The 12371-nt window shown below is 31.5% G+C and overlaps 2 protein-coding genes across 3 annotated transcripts in view; one reads left to right on the forward strand and one right to left on the reverse strand.

The window, feature by feature from the left end:
* The window catches only part of LOC149486155 (SH3 domain-binding protein 5 homolog), a 243113-nt gene that overhangs the window by 154128 nt on the left and 76614 nt on the right, over nt 1-12371 (forward strand). The gene's annotated exons all lie outside the window — the stretch shown is intronic.
* Nucleotides 12-12371, reverse strand: part of LOC149486173 (uncharacterized) — a 49809-nt gene continuing 37449 nt past the window's right edge. Inside the window, exons 2-11 of one of the 2 annotated variants that reach the window (XM_089699508.1) lie at nt 9733-9792; nt 8971-9109; nt 4545-4675; nt 4030-4139; nt 3658-3803; nt 3082-3289; nt 2377-2418; nt 2243-2296; nt 1558-1674; nt 12-881 (exon numbers count right to left, since the gene is read on the reverse strand). In XM_089699508.1, coding sequence (XP_089555634.1) covers nt 764-881; nt 1558-1674; nt 2243-2296; nt 2377-2418; nt 3082-3289; nt 3658-3803; nt 4030-4139; nt 4545-4675; nt 8971-9109; nt 9733-9792 — 1125 coding nt within the window. In that variant the 3' untranslated portion in view covers nt 12-763. The remainder of the gene's footprint in view (nt 882-1557; nt 1675-2242; nt 2297-2376; nt 2419-3081; nt 3290-3657; nt 3804-4029; nt 4140-4544; nt 4676-8970; nt 9110-9732; nt 9793-12371) is intronic. The other variant, XM_089699509.1, reaches the window with a different exon arrangement.

The following is a 12371-nucleotide window of genomic DNA, read 5'->3' on the forward strand; positions in this document are numbered from 1 at the left end:
AAGACATATAATATTGTTATAAAACGTTTATTTTTACAAAATAATATTAATCTGGCACCAATTACATTAAAATAATATGGCAGAATTGTACAATAATCCACAAAGGATAATTATATATTTACAAATATAGTATGATATACGATATATATACAACTGTACATTTATTTATATTTATTAAATACACCGTTACTTTATAATTTTGAGTATTTACTTTTAAAAAATCTAGGTAAAAAAACATTCAATTGGATATTTTTGAACCAAGCCTTATTGAAAATTCTTTTGCTCCTGAATTCGATAAATTTTCCTAAAACCGTATGAAAATATAATATTTAAAAAACAAATATCGCGCTCAATTAATTAAAAACGGAAGGAAATCAATTGTGCGCGACATTCAGTATATTTATCTATACATATATTTAAGTAGTACTAGTTCCTTATGTAATAAAATATTATATAAATTTAAACGACAGATGGTAACAAATAAAAAGATACCCCCTAAAAAAAGTAATAGTAAGTAGATAGAAAACAGGTGACCAATTTATTTTTGTAATATTCCAAGATTAAGATCAAACTAGAGCCAACAAGAATGAAACAGGGGGGCACACCACGATGTCTTAGAACAGTATTACTTCCTAAATAATGTCATCACTTTCCCGTACTGGAAATAATGCTGCTATTAGACATCAAACCCCTGAATTGAAAAGTATCTATTGTCTATTATTGGACGTAATATTGGTAAAATGTCTATTGCTGTGATATTCCCTCAGTAACATAAGCATTTGTCCTTGGGGCAGTGCGGAGGATACACGATGCAGAGGTCCATGCAGTGAACGTCAGCGCCTTCTTTGCCTTCCAACTCGCCGACCGCTTCGCACACGCTCCTGTAAAGTTAATAAAAGTTTAAATGTGTCCGTGTTAAATACTCTATATGTATTTCTATATAACTTTTAGGAAAGCCGTAGCTGTTCTATTTGTTTTCCATTTTAGTAGAGAATTGTATTCCTACCCTACTGTAACGAATTATCCAAATAAATATTATAAGGATAATATGATTCTAAGAGATATCCATAGATAACATCTTAATACTATTATAAAGGCGAAAGTTTGTATGGATGTTTGTTACTCTTTCACGTAAAAACTACTGAACCGATTACAATGAAATTTAGCACACATATAGAGGGTAACTTGGATTAACATATAGGATAGTTTTTATCCCGGAAATCCCACGGGAACGGGAACTATGCGGGTTTTCCTTTGCAAACGCCGGCGAAGCCGCGGGCGGAAATCTAGTAAACTATAAGTTTCATATAAAACTTCTAAGTTGTTGTTTTAATAGGAGTCATATGTTTTTTCTAAATTGGCGCTGCTCTACCATGCCTTTTAAAACGCATTTAAAAATGTTTGTCTATATATTCATTGTATTGCCGTTCAATTTAGTGTAATCATGATATTTAAAATGCTGCACTTCGTATATTCGCAAATTATATGGATACATGCTACATAATAGATATATTATTAAAGTAAGATCTGACTAAGATGAAAAATATAGGTACTCACGGGCAGTGGCACAGTGCTTCTGGGCAGTTGGGCGGATAACGAAGACAGTTGGTTTGACACCAGTGTTGCATTCCCGGGATCACGCGGTAACCATCCGATGGCAAACACACTTGGTCCCTGAAAGGTAGATTATAATTCTATAGCATTTTATTTTGGATTATAATTGTTAACAGAAGTACCTATTGCTAACAAGTAACAACGTATATGTATGTTTAAGTCAAAATGTATAGGAATGTATTATGTTTACGAACTAAGAAACTTTTCTTTGATCAAGATGAAGCGATGAGGAATTCGGAATCCAGTAAATTCTATAAAACCATTATAAAAGTCAAAAATCTCTTCTAAATTGTAAATTTTTTTGCCTAACTACGTGTACATCACAGAAACATCAAAATATTACATAATTAATCATTCAATTAATACAAGAATATCTACGAGATTCAAAGTTACACCAAATACCTTCTACACAATCTACAACCAAAAACATTGAACATTTAAAAGACCGAGAATGTTATTGACAACTCAAACTACACACTGACACATACATGTTAGTCACTAACACAACAACACAAAAGAGAATACAAACACAGTTGACAGATACATACAAACAAAGACAGTTATTCACAAAACAAATCCTAGAACCCAGCCCACATGTAAATTCCCACTTGAGAGACCAAAACAATACCTAATTATTATGTCAGTACTTAAATCCGGTGTGTCATAGTCAGATATATCGTTGCTGAAAGAAAAATCCAATTTACAGTGCACATCTATACAAAAATAAATATAATATACATAATTATTATATGAATGTTATACCTAACGTCTTGCACTTTTGCCAGCTTATAACTTTTGCCTTTGCTGAAATATGAAGCAAATTAATAAATATTGCATAAATTAAAAAATAATATTAAATATATATAAAAACAAAACTTACTTAACTGGGAGAGAGTAAAACAAATCAATCTCGTAGAATTTGAAAATGCTATATAAAATATATACATACATAATATAATTATAATAAAGTAATGTGCTTTTGCAGAAAAAGGAGTGCAAGATATTTTCATCAACTGGTCAAAAACATATTTACAATAAGGAAATGTACATGAGTTCTTAACGATTGGTTGATAGGTACATAATTGTAAAGCTCTACAATGTAGAGCTTACAATTTAAATTTCTTACTCTTTTATAATTACAATTACTAATAATTCGCCATAAAAGTGAAGCACGTGTTCCGTTTTTTTTCCTTATATAAATCAAATCGTTTTTAAATAATATGCTCTATGAAAATTATTAACTCAATAGCCTCTAAAATAGGTATGTACCTATAGTAATTAATTATTATTTTATCACAATTATATTATGAGTATCAATTCTTATGGTAAACTCAAATTATAGAAATAAAAAAATTGACAATTTATTGAAATTATATTTCGTGCTCCCTAATTTAAGAACTCCGATATGTACAAAAAATATAATACTTACAAGTTGGTATATTCGTTCCATTTACACTCATTACCCACCTGACAACAAGAGGGAAGACATTCTGTGGCATACTATAGTCCCTGTAGTACAGAAGGAAGGGGTTATCCCTCCTGAGGTCACCCGCGAAGGCCGGCGGTAGACCACCAGTGCTAGTGATGATGCTGACGTCAGCGCAGTTCCTGAAGGTCTCTGACCTCCCGCATCCGACAGCTTCAGTGCCGTTGGGACAGATGCCCCACATGTTACCTGGGAATAGGGAGAAATGTAGACTTTAAAATATGAATAGACGAGGAAGAAAATACGTTAATCATAATTGTATTTTAGTTTAGATTAAGAACTAGGTAACAGGAATAGGGGTCATTCTACAAATTAGCTCACATACGGTCTCAATTACCAGCTGATTGAGCATCTTATTTACCATATACAAATTGAATATTAAGGGCAAAACATACACATACAGCAAAATGAAAACGATAATATCTACCTATGAACAAGTTCTTCAGAACCTGTGTCGATTTTTGGGATGTCTGATATTACTTGGTACAAAGGTGGACAAGTCATAAACTACTTACGTACTTACATACAAAATTTGGAGATATTTATGTACCAGTTACCTGTATAGTAAGTCCATTGTAATACACATTGTGTACACGTGATATAAGGAGGCAATCGCACTCTATATCTAAAGATCTCTTTCTTTGCCGTGTCAAGAGGTATGAGGAACCTGTCCTCTCGTGTACCAGCTACGTATAGAGGATATCTGTAAATATAAGAAGCAAATTACAGTTTATTCTAAACTTTTGGCTATATTAGAAATATTGTAAAACCTTCTAAACCATAAATTAAGGTTTCTGGTGCTCTTGGAGTGTTACCATTAAAATAAAGGAAAACAGTTCAATTATCCATTACAATCATCTTTCTTCTAAAAAAGAGGCCTTTGGAACTTATTATCGACTAAATTAATATGTCCGAATATTATGACGTACCTATCGAAGCACTCCTGTGTCGCTTCTTGTTTGGGATTGTTATTTGGACACAACTTCATCACGAATGTGCCCAAGTGGTTTGCCGTTAATTCAATTTCTACTTCTATTTCCTGAAACAAGCATTTTCATTAGTATTGAAATTGTATCACATTTTCTAGCAGGTTCTCCCAATTTATTTTAAGTTCCTAAGTAGGTATATGAAACTTATTTTCGCACTTTCAATTCATAAGCTCTACAACAAAGTCAAAGGTTCATAACTTGCGATACAAAGTTTAATGTGCAGATAGCAAATAGACCCTCTCTCCTTTTACAATCCTTTTTTTTCGGGGCGGAGTGGAAATAGGTAAGTATACGATGTGAAAATTGAAAAAGAGCATGTGTGCCGAGCACACATGTCAGAAGTGAAACTTCATTGGCAATATACCAAAATCATCGCTCTACTCCATGACCTGAGTCCGACCTTGAAATTTTACGCTCAACGCGCCTAAAAAAGTTAAAAAACGAAATGTACATACCTGTCCAACACTATAATGCCGTGTAATAATGCCTTTCCCGTACATGCCGCCCGCCTCGTGCGGCCGGGGCACAGCCAGGTTGTCCGCGTCCCCGCACACCCCGCACCGCCCCTGGTTCTGCTCCCACTGGACTGAACACACGCTACATCAGCCCACGATCGTGATTCAAATATTAGGTAATAAACTAGTTGCTTATACTGTTTGTCATGGTTTAAAGCTAGGGTAAGGATCATAGGATGGGACATTACTTCAAATGTACTTACTACATATTACTTATTAGGGCTAGGTAATCACTGTTCTTTGTCGTTTGTAGCGGTCGGTAGGTAGGTCATAACCATTGGAAATTATATGGCTTGGAATATTTACAGGTCTAATAATTTTAAACGTGTTTATGATACGACGTGTGAATAACACCTAATTTATAACACATCTCAAAAATTTTGTAGACTATCTGTTACGTGATTTATTGGCTGGTTATCATAAAATAGGTAGAGAACTCTACGTATTTTTCATTGAAGTCGCTATCGCTACAAAAGTTACACGTGCCAATAAAAACGTGTGTAACTTTTTCTGTTGTTATGCGATTATACCATACAATCTTTGTAACATTTAAAACAAATAATTGTTATATAATTGGCCAACGGAAAGGACAAAACAGTGATTAGCCTTATCATATGTTTTAACAAAATTTAATAAATATTAATTTAGTATTTCAACTTTTAATTGTGATGCATTCCATCATACACAGAAATAAAACAGTTTAATAATATTATAGTCATATCATAGTCGATAGAAGTTGATAACATGCATGTCAACTCTGCAATCGAATCAATAATTCAGTACCCAATTGATACTTAACAGATAGCATATTGTTTTTAATAAAACCACATTAAAACAATGGCTAAATAAAAAGTGTGAGAACTCCTTTGAATACAAAAGACACCCTGTAGTTCCGTCAAAACATGATGATGTAAGTTGCGTAAAACCCAGACTTGTCATGACCGATTGAGTGTTTTAATAAGTACATAATAAGCTTTTAAGGGCTTGGTCTAGTAGTGCAAACAAATGCATCCTGTCATCCTATATGTAAATAATACAAATGTACTAAGGGAAAGTTGCTCCACTTAATTTTTAAAAATTAAATCATTCGTATAATTTAATATTCGTAATAAGTACCAAAAATGACAATTTGAAACAATTTTCGTGAAAATTACACCGGGTGATTTTTTTATCAGTACACAAAATTTGCGAATACTTTCTATTGATATCTTCAACTTCATGTTTATATAACTGATCAACTTTTACAAAGAAATTTGGACGAAATATAAAAAAAAATAAGCTTTCCATACAAAATGCATAACTCTATACATTTTTTTCGACCTAAGTTTCTTAGTGAAAGTTGTTCAGTTTAACTAATAAAACGGATAAACAAATTTTGTATATAATAAAAAAAATGTAATGTTTGTGTTAAAAAATTATAAAATAGAAAAATACGCAAATGAAAACAAAGGATATTTATTTCTGACTAGCTTCCGCCCGCGACTCCGTCCGCGCGGATGTCAGTCTTCGCGTCTTCTACAGATTTATTATATTATGTATAATATATAGATTTATATTGATAAACCTAATAAATCTTTTGCTAGCATTCTGATGCTTTATCGGTTGCACTGGATTTATCTCTTTTTTTTCAATCGCTTGAATGATATAGGATGGGTCCTTGATGGGCATCGAATGCTGAAGTCTCGAATCAATCAATTCTGACAGTAGGCAATTTATATAAAATCTTGATAATGGTCCATCATTTTATTTTGCCTAAACGTTACATACTTTTTTATATATTCTATTTTTAACGAATGATTCACTCCAGTCCAAACAGCAAATAAGCAGACTTCTGCTTCTGCAACGTTTAGTTGTCCCTGAATTTGGAAAAAATAGTCATGATTCTTATCTATGAAAAAAGTGTTATTTTTTGCATTGTATTTCAAATATTAAATTTTTTATTTTTAACTGCATCTACCGCATTCATGTCTTTTGCCGGAATTAGACATTTAACTTCTACTAGTCCCATTTTCCCTTTTTGATATGGGAGTGTATAAAGTAAATTTTTTAGATATTTCTCGTTATACTTTTAAAAAGTTATTATTGTCATTTTGCTCATTAGGTAAAGTAATTTCGATATCAGTTTTAAGTTTTTTGATACCTGCAATAATAACGTCATAATCGCCTGCACATACTTATCGATTACACCCTGTATACAATCCACCATCCACATTCATAATGTTTTCCTGTCCTCCTCTCCTTTACGCTGTTCACCTATACATTTTAAATGAGTAAATCTGCTACCACTGAAGGATGTTTCATTGTGATCAGCATATTTTCACCACTGTTGTTGATTATTTGTTTTTCATTTTTAATCAGCAATTGGGAATCATCAGTTTTGTTTTTTGCAGATTGGTGATGTACCCTAACAATACGTCGAAAAGGGAAAGCATCAACGAATTATCGTTTTCGTCCTCTTTTTTTATTCTTCGCGTCTCTGTTACTTCTGTTTGTTTAGTTTTCAACACCCACTGAATTTTCTATGTTATTGTGATCTTCCATTACATCTGAGTTTTGATGATGTGATGATAATCCATTCGTTTTAATATTGGTACTTAGAGTTGGTAGACTAAACTAGAAATGGCGGACTAAATTTGTCAGCGCGTCTGTAAGATCAGAATATAAAACCAACATCCTGTATTTAAGTTACAAAATTAATAATCAAACAACATGCCGCTACGTTGAAAATGACTAGAAGAAAAAATTAAAACACCTCGGATCAATTTTGGAGTAAACAAATCATTTTCTCCGTATGGGGATTTCCCCGGATGAACTTGGGAAGTTCAAGTTCTCAATACAAGTTTATATTATATTTCGTATTTCTCAAACGAAAAATAAATATTTTTGGAACTTCAAAAAAATTATATTATAAGAAAATTTATGAGCTTACTTTAGTTTTAAAGAAATATACATCCCTTTACTGACACCCCGTAAAATAAAGAAATTGTTGCCAATCACCTTTGCAATCTATTTCTAACTTTATGTTCGAAGATAATTTTTTTTCTAGTAGTTACACGCGTATTTTTTTCGTTTATTTTCCATATCGAAATCAAATGTTTAAAAATACGAATATTTGCACAAAACTAAGATAAAAATAATCAATTAACAAAAATATTAAATTTAATGAAGTAGAGCAACTTTCACTTCGGTATGAAGGAAAATCGAGCGTAGAGCACACGTCAGAACGCTCCGGCCCAAGGAGCGCGACTAAAGAAATTCGCTAGGATTTTTCCTAATTATTTTAAATATTTTTTTAATATTTAAAGAATTATCAAAATTCAAAAAAAAAAAATTTTTAAGGATTAATACTCATTGGTCTTCAACCAACTCGAATAAATTAATGGAAAAAATAACTTTTAGCAGTATTTATCAATAGATTTTGTAAGGCAAAAAATGGGAAATTTAATGAATTTATAACGTTCTAATTAAGAAAATCATAAGTTTTTCGCAAATTGTATTCAGCAGTTTTTAATAACGACTATATAAGGATAATAATGCGCTGATCAGATTGTGTAAATTGTAATCGGTTGCAACGTAGTGAGTGCACAAACTTAGCTCGAAATGTCTTTGGGGGAAAGAGACTTATCTTGAAGGCCTGATTAAGGTAACATAAAGTAACTTTACAAATGTGAAAAAATTCACGCGCATTGCGTATATAACACTAATTGATAAACAAGAAAAAAAAATTCAGTTTATCATTTCATTAGCCGGGAAAAAATTGTCAAATAACTTGTTGAAAACGCAATTTTGCTAGACTGCAGCCTTAAGCAAGTCACTCCAATGCAGATCAACATTCAAGTTTATATTGACGTATTCCTCACCGCTAACAGTAGGTCTAATTATAGACACCAATTCTGCTAAGTTCTTGTCTATATTGACACTGAACAAAAAACGCCAAGCTATTCTAGAGTATAAAATCGTACAATATTTTTAAAAGATTTTATCGTCCATTTATTTATACACCAGTCACGATTGAGTAGCAGGCGCATACACCTCTCGAATTACCAGATAATTGGATCTCGATTAGAATTTGCAAATCATTTACCTATATGTAGAATATACATTTGAAACTTAATTATAAAAGTTCCTATGTTTCGTTTTAATGCATATTTCAGTAGCAAAGTTATCTATATTGTAAATTTTACGAAACATAAGTACGTAGCGACGTTTTTATCAGAACATACCGCAGAGAAAATCATCACGTTTTTCTCACAAAACACTTCTACTGAAAACTTTCGCTTAAGCTTAACTTAGGGCTTAGCTATATTAAGCGTACTGCGTGCGTTTGTTAAAGCTTTGCAATGCAGTAAAAAGGGCAATTACTGACCGGCATATCCTCCACAAAACAACTCGTTGTCATTATAATTGACCGGGTTGGGGAAACCGAACCGCCACATGGAGTTCCTGGCTGGAGGGTCCATGAGCCTCCCGTGGCCCTCTGCACCGCGGCGGGCGCTGCCTAACATCTGGAAAGTAAACCATTTATAAGTTGACTAGCTACCCGCCCGCGGCTTCGCTCGCTTTGTCTAAAACCTAATAAATTATATACTAAAACCTTCCTCTTGAATTACTCTATCAAAAAAAAACCACATCAAAATCCGTTGCGTAGTTTTATAGATTTAAGCATACAAAGGGACATAGGGACATAGCGACAGAGAAAGCGACTTTGTTTTATACTATGTAGTGATGATGATGATGATGATGATGAGTACAGCATGATCGTTATGTTCTTTTATACAAATAAGTAAAGTTGAATTTCTCAAACGTTATTGTTTTTTAGTACGTAGGGTTGATATGCTCAATGCGTCTTTAGTAACAAATTCTTTGTTATTTGAAAGAAGAAGCTCAATCGCGAAATTGTTTGTAAAATATAGAGCGACGCAACAGCGTCGCTAAAATATTCAACAGATCATATTTTTTAAATAATTTTGATAACAGTCTGCTTCTTTATTGGATGTAAATTTTAGTATAAGAAAGGCTTAGGCTATATGTTTTAGAAATTTAATAAACCTGGTAGTTAGGATAAGCTTTTTAATATATTTTTTTATTGTAAATTAAATATGCGAAATAGTCTTCTGAGTCAACTTACTTGTAAAAGGAATATCCAAAAAGTGAGAAACGACGGTTCACTTCGCCTTTTGAGGTCCATCTGAAAATAAATATATAGGTAATATGATTAATCTGAAAGCTTAAAAAGCTTTTAGGAAAATTTTGTTAAAACACAAATAATAATTTGCAAAAGCATGTTTAATCTGTTGACGTATGTTCCTCATAACATTAACATTCTTTTACAAGAATGCAAAAGAAATTCTATCATTAAAGATATAAGATGCTATTTTATCGTTCCTCTAGACTATTAGTGTCAAGTTAATCTTTATGAATACAGCCAATAGCAGCAAAGTAAATTTACATACATTTTTAATTTCAATTTGTTAAATCGCGATTTATTAATACGAGGTATAATTATAATAAATTCATAATTTAATGTTCATATTATTAATTTATGTACGACTATTATTCCCTTTATTTAGTTTGAATCTGATATGTTATTAAATAGCGTGTACCTGTGTACAAGCTATTTTTAATAATTCACATATTTATAGACATTTTTCTTATTTATTTCCACGATTTCTGTCTTTTATATTGAAAACTGTATTTTTGAGGATTATTTTTTGCAGCCCATTTGACTATGTGAAGAACCAAGTTTCAAATTTCAATTTATTTTGTAAATACCAAGAAAGCTCTATGCAAGTTGCAGTTGCAGTTTCCTATATTTTTTATTATATCCGTATTATTATTTTATTATATCGTTTCCTCAAAAAAAGAATTGCTTATGCTTAACAAATACAGAAGTTATAAAACAGTTATACCTACATATTGAAGTAATTATATAAAACCAATCAACTCTATTCATTTATCTTCTAGTGGTTTTATTATCTAAAATAACTAATTAACTCTATTCAATTTTGGCCTAGTACCGTTTTAATTGGTTCCATAATAAAGTTATGATCGAGGCTCATAGTACTTTGACCTGTGGTTTGTGATGACAACATCACTCATAGAGGTCAGTCAATGAACTGTAATAATTCAATAAGTTGTCTATGGCAAATGCTCGGTTACTGATTAGTGATTACTCACTCATGCATTATTTATTTATAGTGTGGAATGATTAGATACACTAAAATCGATTTAATCCAAATTGAATCTTGTACAGTTTAATCAAAGTACAAAATATTGTTATAGAAAAATAGGAGATGCAAAACCAATAGAATTTTAAAGAAAAATACAGTTTATTCAGTAGGTACGTATTATATTTTATATAATGTGTGTGTTTTACAAATAGTACTACATTCCATGAAATATTATATTACTGCATTTCATGCCAATTGCCGTATTTTATTATAAATTACTAGCTGCCTCATACATACATTTTCAGGTTTTCTCTAAATGACCCTTCGTAGTTCCTTAACAAAAACGTTAAAAAAATAGCCGAAATAGTGGAACGGTTCTCAAGCAATACATTTGGCGATTAATTTTAATCATAACGTTTTAATTACGTTTTGGGTGTTTAATTCATAACCCTCAGCCACAATAATTTATAATGCCCATATATTTTAACACTCATTATAAATAAATAAACATGAATATTATATTTATTTACGGTATAATCAAATCCTAAACTATCTTTTGAATAATTAAAGATCGAACTTGTGTAAATCGATTAGGATATGGTAATAGCAAACATTTACCGTTTTTAAAAAACTGTTATACGATATAGCTTTGATGATTCCAGTTATATGGGCTATTATCATCAGTTTTATAGCCATATCCAATTCATTATATTATATAGTAAAAAAAAATCTAATTTCCAATAACACGTGCATGGCAAAATCCCAAAAACGATTATGTGCATACCGACTCTATGTTCTTAATAAATGATAATAGAAGACGATTTTTTTAATAATCTTAAATTATCTTAAATTTAACTCCTAATGATGCATTAACACATTCATGATCGCTGTAATTCACCTCGTAACACACTTTTCACACACTACTCTGTGATTACGGCCGAAAAACCGCTCTATATACATTTTACATAATTGTGGAGTTATGCATGTTCGTTTTTCGCCTCGCTAATTTCCTCTCTATTCAAATTTGTGAATGCACCTTAACTCGCATTGCCAATCAACTAATAAAATAAACATCATTTTCAACATTACCTACTTACTCTCTTTAGCACGCTCTATCTTACACATCTGACATCTCTTAATATTTCTATAGTAACAAACCCTTATTTCCACTGATTATGAATCAAAGAAAGAGTTATGTACATGAACAAAATCGTTTACAATTGCCAATCTCAATCCCGCATCGAAACAGCTTCGTATAAAATAACAATAAAATACATAAGTTAAGTTTTTCTTCCCTATACTCCCTTAATGATCTTGTAACAGGTGCCCGTCGACATTAACAAGGCTTTATTGGTAATAAATACAATTAGCATGGAAATTGTTTCATTTATTTTATATCTCTGATTGGAATGAACCAACGCTGGTTACGATTTACACCCCTGTACCTGCAATGAATACATTTTATACCGAACATATTTTCAAGTATAAAAATTCTTTTAAAAAATACGCTACGCAGTGTAATGATTGTATTTTACTATTTAATTGACGCAAAATTTTATTCATAATTAAATTAACCTTATTTATAACGTTATTTAAT

Source organism: Colias philodice, chromosome 9 (assembly GCF_061535455.1).
Source record: "Colias philodice isolate Cphi_HAF_F1 chromosome 9, ilColPhil1 Martin Lab GWU primary, whole genome shotgun sequence".
Classification (NCBI taxonomy): Eukaryota; Metazoa; Arthropoda; class Insecta; order Lepidoptera; family Pieridae; genus Colias; species Colias philodice.